Source organism: Platalea leucorodia, assembly GCF_965183815.1.
Source record: "Platalea leucorodia genome assembly, chromosome: 7".
Taxonomy (NCBI): domain Eukaryota; kingdom Metazoa; phylum Chordata; class Aves; order Pelecaniformes; family Threskiornithidae; genus Platalea; species Platalea leucorodia.
In genome coordinates this window covers 2,441,679-2,461,794 of record NC_138829.1, presented here as the reverse complement: position 1 = coordinate 2,461,794, position 20,116 = coordinate 2,441,679, and the positions used below count along the sequence as shown (strand labels likewise).

The 20,116-nt window shown below is 49.5% G+C and overlaps 1 protein-coding gene across 2 annotated transcripts in view; it reads left to right on the top strand.

The window, feature by feature from the left end:
* Positions 1-19,830: 19,830 nt before the first annotated feature.
* The window catches only part of MDGA2 (MAM domain containing glycosylphosphatidylinositol anchor 2), a gene marked incomplete at both ends in the record, with an annotated part of 386,860 nt that continues 386,574 nt past the window's right edge, over positions 19,831-20,116 (top strand). For both annotated transcript variants that reach the window (XM_082317068.1, XM_082317067.1), the window contains one exon: positions 19,831-19,903. In XM_082317068.1, the coding sequence (XP_082173194.1) occupies positions 19,831-19,903 (73 nt within the window). The remainder of the gene's footprint in view (positions 19,904-20,116) is intronic.

Sequence of the window (20,116 nt, the reverse complement as noted above, 5' to 3'; positions counted from 1 at the left end):
CTTATCTAAGAAACTGTTTTCATATCAAAAAAAAAAAGATATGAAATGTCTCTGCTGTAATCTAACATTGATAAAACCATGATGTAATTTATCCTGTCTACCCTTTGCTTTCACATCCTTAATTACTCTTTCCTTCAGAAAGTGTTTGGAGACTGAGCAGAATATTGAGTTCAAACCACCAAGGCTGGAGTTCCCAAGGCCCCTTCGCATGTACAGGTTTTTTTAGTATAGTATATGCTAAAGCCACCAAGACCTGACTCTCAAGCTCTCAGTTCCTTGGCTAGCCTTGCTATTGATACTGACATTTTGTGGGGTTTTGTTTTCACGACTGAAGGCAGAGGATAGGCCCCTGGCTTGTTCACATGCAGCAGTCAGAGGTTTTCTTGCCATTTGTATTTTGCAATTTCTGCTGCATCGCTTTCCTTTCCATAAAGTAGAGGGAGGGTTCAGACGCCTGGACACCCTTCTCCTTACAGAAAACAAAGGTAAATTCATTCAACATTTGGCCTTTTCTCAATTATCCCTAATCTTCATTCTGTTTAGCCCTTTTTATGTGTACAATCACATAACTTGTAACAGGCTGTTGGCCATTCTCATTTCATTTTTATACGTTCTGACCTCTAAGGCAAAATTTACCTTTCCAGACATCCCCTGTTCCGTTTGCTGGGAAGTCTCCGCTTATTCTCAGTATCTTCTCTGATGTTGCTGCATGACCAGGGAAGTCTGCGGCTTTACCCAGCTAGTGGTGGTGTGTTTGTTTTATCTCCTGGTGGGAACATGGAGCTTGCAGTACCTCTTGCCTCCTCCACATTTGCATGACTGAGTTCTCTTCACACTCCCCAAGTTTCTCTATTAACTGTGTCAGTTGTGGAAATGCTAACAGGGTTAACACAGAGTGTAACAGAGTCCTCCACCTAACATGAGAGAAAGAGCAAGTAAAACACTAGACTACACATAGAAAATAATGCAGGCAAAATTTGCAAGCTACCGTGTGTGACTCATATATATACAGTCCTGATTATTTTATGTAAAGGAAGAATTAGTGCGGAAAAAATGTACAAAGAAAGAATGAAGACTTTGCAGACCTCCTCTATTCACAATTAAGTTGGTTTTCCTTATGCTGGAGACAAACAGCAAGGAGCATAATAAAGCCTATGCAAACTAATGAGCGGTCCGCAGAAGGCAGCGCTGGGAGCCCTCCTCTCCCTGTCCTGCACTGCAGGATGAGGGACGCTTCAAGTCTACGTTGATACAAGGGCTTAGCACAGAATTAGACTGTCTAATTAATTGCCAATAAATGTTATAGAAACTGAAAGGATTAACAGGATTCAAGAAAGGACTGGAAGCTGATATAAACGTTATGGCAGCAGAGTGCAATTAAATCATGTGCTTGTGAATGACTTCATATATTTATGTGTATTCAGTGTATACACACGTCGGTGCGTGTTTATATACATACACAGATATAACATCTCTCCTTCGTAGACATAAATATACAAATATCTATGCATATAAATACTTACATAAATGGTGTATCAAGACTAATCAATATTAATGAATGACCTTGGGCTAGCACAGAACTGCTTTCTGGTTGGCTTTTAGATATTCTTCTTCACCAGATGTGCAAACTGAAGGAGAGACAAACAAGGGCCCCAAAAGCAGCTGCAAACAGGGGCTGCTTGTGCCTGCTGACTGCTGTTACCACCGAGGACCTTCCTATGTCCAAAGCATAAGAGACCTTAAAAAGCTATTGACTTTCTATCCAGAGCCCATCTCAAGGAGTGGAAGGACACCCACCAGCCAGGCCTTGGATCGCACCCACAGAGTGCGTCTGTTTCTTACTGCGAGGTAGGTAACCGTAGCTATCCGCAAAGGAAAAATGACTGAAAACATCAAACAAGTGAGACATCTGTTTTGCTCTCCCCAAATATCACCATGCTGCAGATGTGCCCTCATATAGATGAAGGGTTACTTTCTCTCTTTTTCTCTCCCTAAGAAAAAGGGAAGAAAACTGTAAGAGCTGTAATCCTTGAACAGGCACAGTTTGCTTTTCATGAGGACATGCACAAATTCAGTCATTCTGGCATCTCCAAACCCCACTGGTGCTGGAGAGGCTCAGTAAGACCTGCTGGTTTCAGACCTGTTCACCATGAGCACAGGGACACCTCTGCATCAGCCAGCTGCATCAGCAGATGCTCAACATCAAACACCAGCCCTACAATGAGCTTCTGTCTTTTAAAAATGCTGGAGGAGCTCATTCCAGGGCCATTTAGTGGACATGGGACATCTTGGGCACTGCGGTAGAACTTCAACCATTCCTATCGAAGGGGCTGTCTGTACATATAGGACTGAAAAGGCGTAAGAAAAATGATTACACTTAGATTAGGACTAAGAAAATGGGTCTGAGAAGGAGAGGAAAGCAAGTGCCCAACTGCTGTTCCAGGACCAGAGGTCTCATCTGGTCTCTTGAAGGCTCAGCAGCGCTGTGCAGCTTTCTCAAAACTCACCACCCGACTATGGGATTAATTCTAATAATTAAATATTAACTCTGGTTAAACCAAAGAGATTCCACAGAGATTATTTCATATTTCAAGATAAATATCATCTCAGCTTATGAGCATATGACCTCCTAAACTGATGCCATTATATTCACCCAAATTTACCACAATGAATTCCACTTTGCCTAGTTAAGTGCTTTTTTTTTTTCCTAAGGAGGAAAAATTTAAATGAAAAAAAACCCTAAGTCTAAAAGTACGATCCTGAAACCTCTGTTTGCCCGTTTCCCTGCTTTGGAGTCTCTAAGCTCCTTTGTTCCTGGTAGTCCTAAAGGTTTCCCATGCATAAAGGTCTTCTCCTGAGCATGTACAGAGGTATCTTAGTTCTCAACAAGGCAGAGCAGACCATCTCATGCCTAAGACATGGCCTTGTTGAGACAAGTCCTACAAACACTGGCCACCTCCCTGTGAGACTTCTCTGGTGGAGGACAGTTAAGACACCCAAGTATGTTTGCTTGTCCCCCATCTCCAGCTTTGCACCATGACACGTCCCCAGCCACAGTAACCTGCCTGCCTGCTCCATGCTCTTGCCGACTCTGTGTCCCACCGTGCCCATCTCAGGTAACCTCATGAGGTCTCTGGTTCCACTCCAGCATACATGGTTAGATGCTTCAGATATTGCTTTAAAACTGTGACTGGAAAGCGAATTCTGGGTTGGTTTTCTTAAACATATAGCCTGTTTTTTAATGCTTACTGTATTTTAATCTTGGATGTAGCCATGTAGCTGCCTGAGGCCAACCAAAGGTGCGACTTCTGGTAAACTGTTTAATGTTCTGAGCTTATTCCTTCTCCCTGTTGGGAAAGAGGAGAACAAGCACCTCTTATCATATTTGTATAATTAAAGCAAAAGAGAAAATCACAGCCTCCACCCTCAATCACAACAGGGAATTCACGAGTGCAGAATGCAGTCAAATACAATTATTTATCAGTCCTAGCCCGAGCATAGCTTTTATGAAAATCCTTTATTATGCTTTCAACCAAAGACAGACGAGCCAAAACTATCCTATGGTTAAGTCATTCTGTCCTTCAATACCTCTCTTACTGTTTTATCCTTATATGTATCTTCACTAACATATTTTGCCCAGTTTTTGAGGCATTAGTGATCGGGGTTATTTTTGGTTTTGCTTCCAAGCATTTTGACTTAGGTGTGAAGGAAGGCACTCAGACTTTTCCCTGCTCACAGAGCTGAAACTGTGGGAGCCATTTTTCTATCCTGTTGATGGTGAGATGGTGCTGTCAAATTAGATAGGGACTCCAAGGTCCAATTCTGAGCTTCATTGCAGAGGGCAAACCATCCCCATTGCATTTTTTCTTCATCAAGAAAGACCCCACAAGCAGTAACACAAAAGAACTCGTATACTCTACTCAATTTCTTCCTATTGTCTCTATGTGACACAGTCATTTGATACTTGGTTTCAGCGGAAGATGCTGTGATGCAGTGCTGCCATTATCACCCGTCGGAGACCTGCACTGTACCCAGAAGAGAGAAACCGAGCGATTCATATTCATTTCTGTGAGAGTCAAACTCACTTTTAAGTGACTCTCATTGCAAGCCTTCCCACATGGTGTGGCAGTAAAAGTGGTACCTGAACTAATCCCACACTTTGCTGTTGATTTGCTTTTCAAAATACGGATGTGTTAGTCTAAAGGAATAAGAAGCCATTTGTTGGAAGAGGTAATATTTCAGGTTTGAAAATGTGATCGTACTGAAGACTTCTCTATGTTTTCTACCTGTACTTATCAAACCAATTAAAAGTGCTACCTCTCTGTGCAGACTTGACCTCACTAGTGTATGTAAAGTCTGAGGAGGAATTCAAGATATTCTGACATAACAGTAAGGGCTGAATAATGAAATAAGGATAGCGAGCTATGAGCCCTTTTCCTCTGAAAATTGGCTGAAATCCTAAATTAAACCCTTTCATCCCGGCAACTGGTTTGAAACTCCTAGTTCAAATTGAAAATAGTCAAAACCATCTCTTGAGGAATGGAGAGCTGACCCATCTGAAATCTGATCTACAGTGCATATCTTTAAAAGTTCCAGTAATCCTCATATAATTATTGTATGGTAGACTTTTTTTTTTTTCCTTTCTACTCCCACATGTGCACTTCAATAGAAAAACACTCTTTATTTTTCTGTTTTATGAATAATACAGAAATACATAAATAATAGATATGTTATTAATAAAATGGCCAAATATGTATTCCCCTCAAAATGCATGAATTTGAATGGAATGTCAAACAGCTTACTGGATGAATATTTGATATTTTAATTTATGGGGCAATTTCTTACAAGAATAGCTGAAGTCCTCTATTAGACTTCATACCCCTGGTCCTCCATCACATCTGGCACCAATTCATGCCACGTTCCTTCCACTCCTATGAACCTGCCTCTCAAGAAAGACTGGTGGTTGCAAGAGCAGTCAAAAACTACCTTCGTGCTGACACTGAGACTGTCAGTTGTGGGCTGTCCCTCAGCACAGATCAAAACAGTCTTTGGGATGCTCTGACTTGCCCCAGGACTTGATGTCTCTCCTTTCTGGGGTGCAAAGACATCTCCTCACAGCAGATGTCTGAGAGCAGATGAGCTTTTGCACAGCAGCAGGCAAAGATCCCCAGCCGGGAGCTAAAACGAGGGTCCAGCACAGCCTCAAATCATGCAGCAACAGCTTCAGACTCATCCACGAAAAGACAAGCTTTTGCACCAGCTGCAACCGCCCACCCAAAAGACACGGGCACTGCAGGCAGCAGGGCCAGACCTCAGCACTGTGGGATGGTGGGAGCCTGGCGGGGCCCTGGTCCCACCTCCTCGCTTAGCTGGAACTAACAGGGCTCCTGCTCAGAGGGAGAGCGATGCAAACAGTATTGCGATGCTCCTGCATGAACAGAAGGCTCATGTTCACCTCAGGTCCCCTCTTTGTTCCTGCTCCTGCATACCCAAGGACTGGTCAAAAAGCAGAACAAGTCCTGGAAACCCCAGAGCAATGATTAAAGACACAGGGAAAACATGCATGTGGAAAGAAGTTAAATACACTGATGCTCTTGAGCTGCCTAAAATTTTATTTAATTATTTTTTTCAATCATATTGAGAATGGTGCACATTTTTGCTCAGCCATGACATTCTGACTTTTCAACAAAATGAAAAATAAATTTGACTCAAGCAGAAGATAAACAACAGCCACCAGGGTTTCTGCAGGCGATGTAAGCTGCTCCTGTCGCTGGCTTTCTGCTCTTCCCACTGGAGAAGCGGTAAAATAAGGCAGAGAAAAGGATGCTCCAAATGGAGCAACTTCATGCCACTTCCACCCAAGCTGAACTGAAATAGGTTTGTGGTTCAGCTCAGATCACTTCCATTTTTCAGCCCACCTTGCTAAGCAGTTTGCAAAGATGAAAAAGAGACATTAGAAAATAACAGAAGGGGAAGAAAAGTCTGACTCACCTGAAACAGGAACAGAAAAGCATCTTTTCTGAAAATAGATGAAAAAGGAGTAATTTTTGTCTTGAATTCAGCTGCAAAACTGATTGCTGTAAGCTATTATTGAGGCGAACAGCCTTTTACTGTTAAAATTATTAGACAGGTGTGTGAAGTACCTAATAAACTGGATAGGAATTAAAAGACAGGTTTTTCAGAAAACTTAGTGCATATTAGACAATTACAACCCTTTTTAAAAGCCAGGAGACATTTCCATTGATTTCACCCAGACTGTACCTCTAAAAGCATCTCGTCCCAAATTCCACTCTATTTTAGTCTCAAATTCCTTTCGTTGGCCTGAACCAGGAAAAATAATTAGATTCACAATGCCGAAGAGTTTTGCAATGTCTGCCATTAGTTCCTGTTGAACAAGAGCCTGTCCAGGAGCCGTACGTCAGGCCCAGTGCAGTATTTGCTGTGCATACAGGAAAACGCCTATAGGTGCAGGTACATTATGTTTTCAAAAGCACATTAGCCACCAAAGCACAGTAGCTGCATTTATTGCACTTTAGGAGGTGTAACATAACCCAAGCAGACATTTCCAAGAAGCTCCACCCCAAGAGCTTGGTTGGGGCAGATTGATTAGGACGAGAGGAAACGGCCTCAAGCTGCACCAGGGGAGGTTTAGGTTGGATATTAGGAAAAACTTCTTCACCGAAAGGGTGGTCAAGCATTGGCACAGGCTGCCCAGGGCAGGGGTTGAGTCTCCATCCCTGGAGGTATTTAAAGGACGGATAGACGTGGTGCTCGAGGACATGGTATAGTGATGGACTTGGCAGTGATAGGTTAACGGTTGGACTCGATGATCTTAAGGGTCTTTTTCAACCTTAACAATTCTATGATTCTATGATTCTATGTTTCTATGATTCTATGATAAGTTGCTCCAGGCTGGCATAAACCATTGCCTATTAATCTCTGCACAAACCCCACTACTCTACTGCACATTCCCCTACCATTTACAGTAAGTGTTTTAAAGGGCTTACAAATGAACCAGTGTCCTTTGTCACGTGTCCAGGGAAGCCTGGCTCCTGGTACTCAACTTTTAAAGCACCTGATGATGAAGACATAGCTGTCAAACGTGGTGGGTGCTTGGGTACTGGCTCAGCGATGGCTAGCATGAAAATGGAGTAGACTTCATCCAGGTGCCTCTGTGAGTTTTTCTAATGCACTATGTACGAGGTCTAGGTTGGATGAATAATTAAGATGAAGAAGTTGAACCCTGAATCCATCACTTGAAGCTCCATAAAACTCTTTGTGACAGTTTGTAGCAACAGTTAGAGGCCGACTGAGGCAAGATATGAACAGTGCTGACAAAGAGCCTTTGTCAGTTCATCAGTGAGAGCTCTTGGTGAGCGTCAGTCCCCAAAAGGGAATTGTCTCCATTTATCAACATTTAGAAGAGGTTAATAGCTCCTCTTATTAGGTGGGGATGCAAGCAAGCTCATTTCAGGAATCAGAGAATAAGAAGGCATCCAGTTTCTCACAAGAGGTGCTCCAGGATGAGAAACCATCTTTCCCCTGCATTTGTACAGCCCCAAGCACGTGGGAGCAGTAGTCCAGGACAAGCTCCTGCTTGGGAGTGAACACAGCCTCTTGCTGTCCATCTCCCCCAGCCATCCTCAGTTGGCATCAACATATGGCTGGGAAATAAAGTCATTTAAAGTCATTGCACCTCCTAGGCTTTTTTCTTCTTTCAAGCTTGTCATGCTAATTTCTAGCCTCATGTGCCAGCCATAAATCTTAGCTTAAAATCAAAGCATTTCCAAGCAGACTTTCTCAGGAGAGCCTCTGACAGAGGCGAAGCCATGCTTGCCACCAGAAGGAGACTCCTCAGGCAACAAAGTGCATTGCACAGTTGTTGAAAGCCTGTTTCTCTGGGGTTTCTTCGCACTAATCATGGCAGGCACGGGTATTCAGTTTGAGAGTCAAAAAAAAAAAAAAAAAAGAGAGACATGAAAATCCACAAGAAGACAGAGGTTCAAGGAGGGACACAGGTAATCAGGGACACACAAAGTGAGGTCTGCAGCAGCAATACTTTGAAAAAAATCAATATAACCCTTTAAGAGGAGGTCTAGGTTTGATTGCTGTTCTTTTACATGAATAGCAATTACTGGGCCTGAGATCTGCAAAGTATCTCCTGTTATTACATTGCTGCACTGCTGCCTGCTGGGAGCTATTATTTTAAAGAGGATGATACCAAGTTGGGTGTCCACACTTTTGAAAACTATTTTTTCTTCCTTTAAGAATGCTCTATTTAGCATAAGCAATGTCAATATGCTTGTTTAGGTCCAGCTGAGAGTGGAGACCAGCTGCAAGCCTCTTGCTGTTTGGAAGAGGTGGCAAAGCATCACAGCCCCCACCTGGGGAGGGTGCAGGGGCTCGTGGGTCAGCGGCCTAATGGAGGAGCTGCCAGAGGCGGTGGTCAGACTGGGTATTTGTCCTTGAGTGCAGGGTTTTCTGGCCTAAATTTCTTTTGCTTTGGTCAGTAGCAGTACCACGGGAGGGGGAAAAAAAAAATTAAAAGAAAAAAAAAAGAAGTTTCTCATGGAGGGTCACACAAGAGAAAACGGGAGGCACACAACCCAGTGACCACACCAAACACGTTATCCTTGGGGCCGTGCGAGGTTGTGCTCACAGCTTGCATGGTGGCTGTCCCAGTGCCATGTCACAAGGAGACATCTGGAGCAGTTTGGCTGCTGGAGCGCAGTGGGATGCAGCACAGCTCCAGGGCTGGAGCTTCACCTCCAGAAACAAACGCTGTGCACAGTACACATGTCCTCTGGGTGTGTCCAATACAGAGCTGGTACAGAACATAAAGCAGTTGTAACCTCTGTAACCCACCTCTCCAACACAAGCAACTCAACACCCTTCAGACGAAAAGCATGAAGAAGCGAAGGCCGCTCAGGCAGGCCAGCCACAGCCATGCACTCCCAACCTCGCTCTTGCCAGCAACACAACACTGGGGGGGTGGCTGCTTTGCAGGTGTAGGTGATAACACACTGATTTGCACCAGCTGGCAGGCTGGCCCCCTCTGTCGAAAATCTTCCAAACTCTAATGCAGTTACACAGTGTTCACCCTGCTGAAATTTTATTAACACTTTCTCCAGACACCTCTAAGCTCCCTGTCTATGGCCATGAATCATCAGCGACACTCACAGTGTAATAGCCCAGTGAAAAATTAATTTGTTCATCTCCAGGTTCCTGGGAAGTGTGAGACTTGCAGAGCCGATCCCTTAGTGCCTTTCCAGGAGGTTTCATCCCACGTGGTCCAGGAGCACCACGTACGGAGGAAACCTGACTGCACCCTGGAGGCAATGCCCAGCATCCCATCAGCTCCCCTCAAAGCCCCAAAACGGAATGAAAATAAGTGTATTCTTTTTCATCCTTAACCACAGCAGGTTAAAAACTGCAGCAGGTTTCTCTGGAAGGGGAACTGCCTTCCTGCGAGGATCTGGGGTGAGAAAGCAAAGCGGGATCTGGTGGTGCTTCATCCCTCGGCCCGTGGCCAGCAGAGAGCACTCCAAAGACATTCTCCGCTCGTGCAAACCTCTCCTGCTAATAAAATCCATCCTGTGTTTAATATGTAGTGGCTGTAGTGAGGAGCTACTGAAACTTAATTGTTTCCTCCTGCATTATGAAGAAGAATAGAGATGCTCCAATGGGATTTCATTTTATTCAGGGAAATAAACTCAGTCGGATTGTGTTATTTTAAATAATTCCCAGGATTCATTTCCATAGTGCAACAGGGGCAACTTCACCAGCAGGAGTGTTGTGTATTAATATTTGCCTTTAACTTAACAAGAATTCACATTTTTTTTCTGCTGATAATGCACGAGACACTCATTACTTTGTGAATGCCAGCCTTATTGGAGTTATCTTTGTGCACTACTTGTCTGTAAAATAGCCAGGCTATGGTAAGGACTGCATTTTTAGTATTTTGTTTATTAATGCCAGGATGTCCAACTTCTTCTGTTGCCTATAATTTGAAGCTTGTGGCCACAATGTAGCCAATACATTGAGCAGCCCCATTTGTCACTGGTTAATTAAATGTGACCCATTTCTTTCACGCTGTCCTTCCCTTCCACTAAGGGGAATTGCTGTTCATATGCCAGTCAGTGTTAGCGCAGCAGGGCAGAATATTATTTTGATTATTTGACACAACAGTGCTGCATTTTGCAGCCAAAACTGTGTGTGTGCATACGCACAAACAAGAACACACACATCTTGCTGGTGCAACAATATTGTCATTGTAGGAAGCCAAAAGCAGACAGTGGATGTGTCTGAACACAGCGGGTTTCAGCTAATTCAGCTGGCCCGTCCTTCCAGACATGATGCATTGGTCTGGTGGGTGGGATCGCTGAGTTTATAAGGATCTAAGAGGACCTTTTCCTTTCCTCCTGGTCCAAGGAGACGGGGACCTACAGGTGACTTACAGGTTAACTCTGTGCAAGCAAGGACAGCTGCCTCTGAGCAGTGGCACCGCGGCAGCGAGCTGTGTGCGTCCACCTGGCTCTCCCTAGGGTTGCTCCTCTGAAACATAAATGTCCCTTATGGCCACCCCACGCCCAACCCCGTGGGCACTGTTGGACCTGCTGCAAGGAGAGGTGCTGCTGGTTTGCAGCTCTGGGCACAGCAAGCATCCAGGTGGTTGCTCTTCCCAGCTGGCAGATGGACTGAGAGACAGGCAGACAGTGTCTCACAGTCAAGCTTATATTTTTCTGCCAGTTTAACACAGGCCCTTCAGGAGGATGAAGGAAAACTGGTGGACCAAAGCAGGGCTTGCTTCAGCCGCTCACAATGAAAGGACCTGGAGGGTATTTTTTTAACTCATTACAGCTGGTGTGCCTGGTGCTCGCTGCAGAGCACAGCCTTGCTCCTCTGCAAGCCCCAGCCCCAGCTCCCCTGTGCTGCCCATGACCATGAGCTGCAGCTCCTCATAGAAACACTATGGAGAGATGAAGCTTGCCAGCAAAGCGAGCATTTTGTTAAGGGCTCATGATGCAAGATAAGGGTGGGGGTAAAATGTAGGTGAGACCAGCAAATGAAGGCAGGGGCTGCTTAGAGGGCTTCCCTTTGCTGAGCAGAAACACCAGCAGATGTGAGCACGGGAGCTTCCTACAAAGCCCAGGAAGCCCTAGCAAGCATCCAAGTACAGCTTTTCTAAGAAGAAGAGGGCGAAAGGGCTGTAGCCCTGGCCACCAACCTATTACTCACTCAGAGCAAATGACATGTACGTAGGCATTTGTTCATTCAGGCCACCTCTACCTACCTCCAGAGATACCAACATGGATCTAACTGGAGCACCCGCATCACCAACATGCAGCCGTCTCCGGACAAAATGGCTCTGGCCTTGGAGCCCTGAACAGGGACCTGCCTCTCTTCACAAAGATGACGAAGAGCTAACGGGCATACAGCAAATTGAGTTATCCAGGAAACAAATGCACAAGAAGAACCATATTTTAATTGCACAGAATTGCCGTTGCAGGTGTTTTCCACTGCCCTCTGACTCACTGAGCCCAGGAAGGCTCACGCACGGTTTAGATGTTGTTATTGTGTTTGAATACCCCTACAGCTTGATGCACATGAAAGCTTCAACTGCGCATCAAAGTTGGAAGACCACGGCGAAACCCTGGTCTCATGGCAGGTATTAATGGTTTCATTTGCAGTCTCTATGGCTTTATTTCTGAGACTGAAACAGAGCAAGCAATGCATTACAGAAAGAATGAAAGACCAGAGGGATGTTACATGGATTTGAACTCTTTGTCCCAGGAGGGTAAACCTGAAGCCGCTCTGACAAGACATCCCCCCTCAGGGGGGTGTAAAACAAGCTGCACACGTGTGTACAGAGATCTCTCCAGTCAATGACAGACAGACAAATGCATACCTACGGATCACTGCTTCTCTCTTCCTGAACCACACGACGGACGTTTGGAAATTTTCCCCCTAATCCAAACTATAAGTATATTCACCATAAAATGACAGCTTGTTTGAAGAAAAAACCCCACCTCACTCCCTGAGAGTGCCGTGACTTCTTGCTGTTGCCTCCATCATGGTACCAGGAGGAGGAGAGGGGGCCCTGCCTCCTGCCTGACTGCAGATCGGCAGATCAGTTTGCTTCTTTCCACTTCTTTATGGGATGAAGCCTTTTACTGAAAATCCGTGGAAAGCAATATTTTGCCTGGTTGCTTGGGCTGGGCTACAGTCCTGGCGAAGACGGACCTTAATCTAGATTTTACTGGGCAGTGCCCAGTGGTTGGGCTCCCTCTGTCTAAGGCTGAAGGATAAGAGGGCTGCAGCCGCTGCCATGGCACTTACCATGGAGTCACTTTTTTCAGCCGTTCCTCCGGATCCAGAAGAATAACCCAGACAACAAATTTCAGCCACGAAGCATCATCCAGACCGTTAACGGACATTATCCTGGGGTGCGCAGATACCAAAAGTGACAGTGTTTGATCTGAACAAATGAGAAACCCACCAGGGAGAGTAAGCCCAAGGCACAAAATAACATTTCACTTGACCTTAGACCAGTGTGTCTCCCACCAGCAGCCCAAATTGTTTCATCCATGTAAAGTCTTGGACACCAGGAGGATTCTTCTCAATTCACACCAGTCCTGGAGAGCAGACCTAGCCTGAAATTAGGTAGTTTGGTGTAATTTATAATAGTTCTGAGGCTTAAACTGCACCAGTGAAGATAACAGGTGTGTCTAAAGGGTCTGTCACACTTAGTTATTTATCTAATAACTCCATCCCTTAGAGGTTTGGCCCTAAACATTGTTAAATGAGCCTGTTTCAATTTTCAGAACAAACTACCAAGAGAGTGTGAAAAGGCACACGGCAGATGCTGCTGAAACCTTTGGAGCATCGGGGGCCACCACTTCAAACGGGCCTTAGGCGGCTATTTTCATTTCCAGCATCTGACTCGAGGGAGGGAAAGCCTCGCTGATATGGCACCTGGAACCCATGGGCTAAGAATAAAGTTGGGAAGACCCTGTGCTGTCCAAAAGGAGAGCACTTAGTGTTTGCGCTCTTAACTTCTTCCTCTGCCGGTATGAAGGGTAAAGATGTAGTGTGTATGTGTGTCTGAGAGAAACGTAGAAATTACATAAAAACAGAGGAGCTCTCAACACACTGCAACTGCAGAAACTGGAGCTTTAACAAAAGTACTACATACTGCAATGCACAAGCAGAGCTGATGGTTGACTCTTACCTGTCTATGGAGAACAATAACATTTTCACAGCAAGAAATGCTCCGATTTTTGTGCCGCTCGTAACGGTTGTGCCTGGCATTGCATCCCCCACGTGCACTTCCATCACGGTTGGTCGTGGTCAGCCAACATGAAACACTTTCTCACGCACAGCTCACGCTGGTTGAGCTCCTCCCATGCCACAAACATAGGGGCTGGACTGGCTTCACGCTTTGGGCTGGGAGGTGGATAAGTGCAATGCTCCTCTTTATACCACAAATGCCTCTTGGGCATTCCTGTGTAGGCTTGCCCGTAATACCTTCACGTGCAAAGCTTGTCCCTCTGGGAAGCAAACTCCTCCCCAGCCCAACAGAGAGCACAGTCATGCAAATAGAACGGCTGGGAAATGCAATATCTGGCTTTGATGGAGTCATGCAGTTCCTGTCTGGGTCACCTTAGAGGGATGGGCTCTGTCCCACCATGGGGATTCCTGCGACGCCTTTACAAGAACTCAAACAGTAAATGATCCACTGACAATTACTTTCCTGCCCCTTTTTTAGATACTCATTCTAGGCTGATTTGCTAATTATGTATAATCTGTTCACACTCTAAACATGCCTCATATGATAAATTCAGCAGAATTATGAGACCGAGTTAAATTATTTAGTTTTGCCTTAGTTTTGTTGGATGTTGGAAATCTCAAGCCAGCGTGGCTGATAAGGAGGGACTAGAGTAACATGCACAACTCACCGACACTGCCAAATTACTCAGAATCTTAATGCTACTTAATGGTGTCCTTTAGTCAAATCTCAATTATTTGTAGACTTGCTCCCAACGACGAGAGAAAATAATTTGTTTCTGTCTGGTGTTGGATGAAATGAAAAAGCTGCTAAGAAAAGAGCTTCTGAAATAAATGGCTGCTGGAGTGTGGGAAGCATTAGAGTCCCAGAACTTTTGTTATTCACGCAGTTAGCCTAATTCAGTTTGATTGATTTCATTTTATTTTATTTACCTTGCTCCCTCCTGCAACAGAGGGGCCTATAACACACACTTGGTGCTACGTACCACTATACAATCCTCTTGATACTGAGAAACGCAAACCAGCCCGCTGTGATGTGCTTCGCCGATGGCTCCGTACTTCTGGGGGCAGACGAGTCCAGCCAGCGTTACTTACACGGCCATACTTTGCACCAAGCAGTACAGCAGTATTGCTAGCAAGGCAGCGTTGCTCACATGGGGCGGTTAATGCCCAGGCTAGAATGATGCCCTGTGCTCGGTTGCAGACCTGTGCTGGGAGAAGGCGCGGGATTACCGCTGCCATTACTTCCCACAGGAAAGTGCTGCAGTTAATTTCCTTGGGATCCGATGCCTTTTTATAATCAACACATATTCTGACAGACCAAATCATTGCAGCCCCAGCTGTGATAACCTACCGCACAGTGCTTTGAAGTGCGAGGGCTGGCTAAAATTAAGCTAAGCAAGCAGTTAAAAACCTGCCCCAGTGTCTACTACAAGACTATTTGCATTTTTCCCTTTAATAAAAGTAAGAGCAACCTGATGCTTGCAGACGCTGTACAGGGTGGATGGCACAAAATAAACTTTTAGTGGGAGCTTGGACTGTGCTCTGCCCATGGCCAAAACACCCGCTGAGTTCAGCAGAGCCCTGGCTGCACGCAGATGTGCTCTGTGATGGATGGGTCCCAAAGATCCCCGTTTCCTCCAAGGGACCCCAAGCACAGGTCCAGGAGGCTGCGCTGGGCACTGCACACACAGCCAGGGACCCCCGGCCGCTGGTTCGACCTCACTGTCCTCCTGCTGTCCCAGCTCTTCGCCCCATGGACGCATCACCCATCCAACGCGTGGTCTCCTTGGGCAGCCTCTGAATACACTTTGCCAGCGCTGGTGGGTCACTCTGCATCGTCCGAGCAAGAGGAGGGTCTTCATGGTTTTGGGAGCTGGCAGGGAGAAGGGGATGGTACTGAAATAGGAACTTGTTTTGGGTTTAAAAGCAACAGATGAGCCTTGTGAGCCTTTCCAGTGATAAAAGCAAGCCATAAAATGAACCTGGGGGGATTTGCAGGCTGAAGTGGTGTATGCAGGTAGTCTGCGGGTACCTTCCTCGTGACACATTTTGCCTCCCAAAGCAAACTGCAAGCACTGGAGCTCATGGAGCCCAGCCACAAACCCTAGTCCCAGCCCTGGGAACACCCCAAATGAGACCAGCTGAATTTCACAACCCCCAGAACAATTCCTGGCTACCTTATTTCAGCGGGGAGCAACCCCACTGCTGTTTAATGTCATTATAGAGAGTGATTTGGGAAAATCCAGGTGGCTGTCGGCTCTGACTTGGTGAGTTAATTCCTCCTTTTTCTTCAGTAAAATACTAACTAGTGAGATGGCTGGGTTTAGGTTCACAGCTTAACATCATCAAGCAGATCTTAGCGGTAGCTGTAATGTTTAAACATTTAAGAACAAGATACTTTAAAAAAAAAAGCCATGTCAGGTGATACTATTCAGTGGACATCATTTGGGCACTTATCCCCCAGAGATTTATGCACCCACTTAATTTCAGACTGTGAGTTATTTTCACAAATTTCAATTGCAGTGCTTTTGTGGTAAGGTTTACTAGGTGCCTTAGCCTCTGCAGCACCGAAGCCTGAACTTCCAAGAAAATGTGCCAATGATGTGCTAACAAAATGCTGCGTCCCTTCTAATGGCTGTTCCAGAGGGTAGAGCAGCAGCCAGTTAATGATTTCAGCCTTCAGGATCAAATAATGTATATCTGTGCTGTGAGGATCTTGGATTTAACCATGTAAGGGCTGGAAACAGGGTGAGAAAGGACCAGCTCTTCAGGGGTTGTTGATGTTCAACCTACAAAAAAAAGACGGTAAGGTGCACGTCCTTCTTCCTTCCAGCTCCACTTGAAGTATCTCCAACATGAAGGGGTAGGACTGGGCTCTGGGCTTCTCCTGCCAGGGATGGGGCTTCACAGGTGAAGAAAACATGCACTGTTCTCACAAGGTCAGAAGAGCTTTTGGAGTATGTCCATGTTCCGTGCTGTGGGGCTGTTGACCGTAGGAGTAAGAGACGAGACTGGTGGGAAAAATAGCTGGGGGGGACACCAGAGCCCTGGGTGGAAGCCTGGGTTGGGTTGGGATGACCATCACCCAGATGTGGCACAGCTGTTGCTTTGAGGGCCAGTTTGGCACGTGTGTGGCAGGATGGAGAGGCTGAAGGTAGAAAAAAGACAAAAGACAACTGAAGGTTGAATGTGAGCCATTGAAGGCCACACTGTGAGTGCAACCTCTGGAGATCTACTGAGGCAGATTACCCCAAATTCTCCTTGCAACTCAGAGACAAATAAAAAGGAGCATAAGATGGACCCAAACATGCAATCTGGGACTCCCTTCAAACAGGGAGGCCAGTCAGTGAAGGTGGTGAGATGCATTTGGATGGTTTCATGGAAGGAATAGCTTTGCTAGGCTCTGAGCAGTGCAATGGCAGCTGAGGACCTCCACCTCCATCCTCCAGTGGTGCCCATAGCTTCTGGACTGTTGGGTCTACTGAGCTGAACCTCCCTGGGACTTGCTGTGCAGGAGGTAGCTACAGGCCCCAGCTTCCCCTCAGCCCTAGATGTCCCATCACTGAATGAGACATGTCCACGCCTTGGCAGTCCTTCACCTCTGCTGGATAAGCAGCTCCACTCCACCTGGAAGGCTTTTTGCACTTGAAGCAGGAGGAAACCTGCATTAAATGGCCACGGAGCTGCCACATCCTACAGTCAGGTAAGAAGCTGCTTGGCAAGAGTCTGCCGTTTCCTCCAGTACGTTGCTGTGAGCGAGGAAGCCGCACTGCTCTGGCTTCCCACATGGAGCAACCTTTGCTGACACCTACCCAGGGGCTGCGCACGATCCGTCCCGAGGAGTCGGCGCCGCTGGAGGAACTACCCTGTGTTTGCTGGTGTTGCTGTCTGCCTTAGCGACGAAGCCACAACCACATGGATTTTGGTGTCCACCTACGTACCAGCGTGGACCTCTGCAAGGCTTCCCGACCTTCAACCAGCAGAGAAAACCTTCCCGAATCCCCCACTGACCTGCTTTCCTATGGGAAGAGGAAACGGTTGCGCACAGGGCCAGCTGTGTGAACACGTCACACCCTCGCTGCAGCCAGAGGCCGTGAGAGTGTCTGGAGCGGCGCAGAACAGCATGTCTCTTGAGGGGGACGCGATATTTTGAGCGCGATCACAGTGCAATCTCAGCACCATCCTCACAGGCTCCAGCTGGCAGCGGGTCGGTGACGGGCTCTAGCCAGTGCTGAGCGCCAGCCTGCGCTCTGTGGGCACGGGGCTCGTGCGGAGAAGCGCTGCGCCCATCCCTCCTTCCACCTCCCACTTTCTTACCAGGTTGGGAACAGGGAGCAGCCCCAGCAAGGACCGAATCCAGCCCCTTGCACCCATCCATGTATTTCCAAATGATGAATCGGATGGCTCTGAGCCCTTTGGGGGTGGAAGCTCAACAGAGCAATGCATTGGATCATCTCGGAAAGGCAGCACTGAGGAGCTCAGCCCCTGTCACCAGTGGCCAGGAGAGCGCTCAACAGTGCTAGAAGAGTCCAAGCCTTGTTAACGGTGTCTCGCCTCGTGCCAGTGGGGTCACAAGAAACCCTGACAGCGCAATTGCTTCTTCCAGAGCTTGTCACTTTGTCCTGGCCTTGAGCACTAATCTTTAATTGATGCAGGCAGAGGAGGAAGCTGAGTGTAACTGTGTCTGAGGTGCCCATGGTTTTGGTGCCATCCTTGCAGGACCAAGCAAGAAGGGGAGAGGACAGGGGCAGTCACTTCCCAACAAGTCCTTGGTTTGCTCTGGTAAATTGGAGGCACGAGACCTTCACCAAGTCCCACGGGACCCCAAAATGTACGGACATCAGGCAGCCTGAGTGCAGCCTGGGAAGGTGCTGGGGACCCGGGAGGTATCTCAGATACTTGATGGAGGCCAAACAGCACCGAAGAGTGGAATGACCAGGTGAAAACCCAGCAGTGGGCAGTGGCTGGGGTGTGCTTAGCTGCATCGCTGCCTGCCAGACACATGGAGCAGCTTGTCCCCTTTGTGCCCCCTCCCTGTGTCCCCTCTTGTCACACCAGGCTGTGGGAGCCCCGTGTCCTTAGCCCGGTGCCCTGGGGCGCTCAATCTTGGGTAAGCCCAGGGTGTTTCGTCAGCGGAGGCTGGGGAAAGCAACGCTGCTGCCCCCCGGCACCCCACGAGTGTGTGTATGTCACCAGTGGCGCAGAGCACGGCTGGGAGGAGGGCTGGGCCCTGGGGTGCCCCCAGCAGCGGGCAGCGAGGGAGCGGGGTGGCGGGGGGGCAAAGAGGGGACAGCAGGCTCGCAGTGCCGGCGGGGAAGCCCCACGGCGGGGAGCGCAGCCCGGCCCGGCCCAGACCCCCCCGCAGCCGGCAGCGGGGCGCGCAAACACCGCGGGCCCAGGGCGCCCCGCACCGTCCGCACCGCGCAGCTCTGCGCATCCCTGTGACCGGCACCCAGCGCCGGGTGGCGACCCATCGGAGCCGCGGAGCGCAGCGGGGGCATCGAAACCGCGCAGCCGGGCCCGAGGCGCACCGCACCGCGCACCCCGGCTCCCAGCGGGACGCACCGCACCGCGCACCCCGGCTCCCAGCGGGACGCACCGCACCGCGCACCCCGGAGCGGAGCGGGACGCACCGCACCGCGCACCCCGGAGCAGAGGGGGACGCACCGCACCGCGCACCCCGGAGCAGAGGGGGACGCACCGCACCGCGCATCCCGGCCCCGAGCGGAGCGCGGCGTCCCGGCTTGGCACCGCCCGCGGCCCTGCGCGCCCGGCGGCGGTGGCGGAGCCGCGAGGACACGGGGAGGCGGCGGCGGCGGCGGAGGAGGAGGAGGAGGAGGCGGAGGAAGGCGCGCAGCAGCGAGCCACGCAGCTTTGACGTCGCCGGGCTGCGGCTCCCCGGCTCCGGCTGCCGGCACGTATAGCACAACGTGACGGCACACCGCCGCCCTCCATTCACACTCGCACTCGCACACGCAGCGCACACGCACCCAGCGCACGGCAGAGGGAAGCCCGCCGCCCCCCCCCCCCCCCCCCCCCGCCATGGGCCCGGCCGCCGCTCCGCAGGCGCGGTGAGGGCTGCTCCCGGCGCGGAAGAGCAGGACACACCTCCGCGGCCCCGCGCCCTCCCCCGACGCCACCTCCGCGGGGGGCTCCGCGCACCATGCGTGGGCCGCGGCGCTGCGATGGCATCTGATGGCCGCGGGGCGCAGGCGGCTGCGGCGGCCCCGCGCTGCGCTCGGCGGCCCCGGGAGGCGGCGGCGGCGGCGGCCGGCGCCCTGAGGGGGCTGCCGCTCTGAGGGGGGCTCGCTCCGCGCCGCTCCGCGCCGCCCGCTGCGCAGGAGGAGGAGGAGGCGGAGGAGGCGGAGGAGGAGGAGGAGGACCGGAGCGGTGCCCGCCGCCTGCCCCCGCCGCCCTGCCTGCGCGGGCGTGCGCGGCTCGGCCGCAGCGGAGCGCGGGGCTCCGGCGGGCGCTGCGCTGCCTCCCCCCCCCGCGGCCCCCCGCCACCGCCGGGCTGGATATGTGGATGCTCACGTGAAGATGGATGTAGCGATCGGGCTGCTGGGGCTGCTGACGGTTCTGCTGGAGGGCAGCTCCGGGCAAGGGGTGTACGGTGAGTGCGGGGCGCGGCGTGACCTTGTCGCGACTGTCGCCCGGCGCGGGAGGGGGGGGTCCTCCTCCGCGGCCGCGGGGGCGGCGGGGCCCCGCTGAGCGCCGCGGGAGCCGGCGGAGGCAGAGCGGAGGCAGCGGCGTTGCCATGAGACGCTGACATTGCACGGCCGAAAGCGGGGCGGGGGGGGTCCGGCCGGTCGCGGAGCGGGTGGGA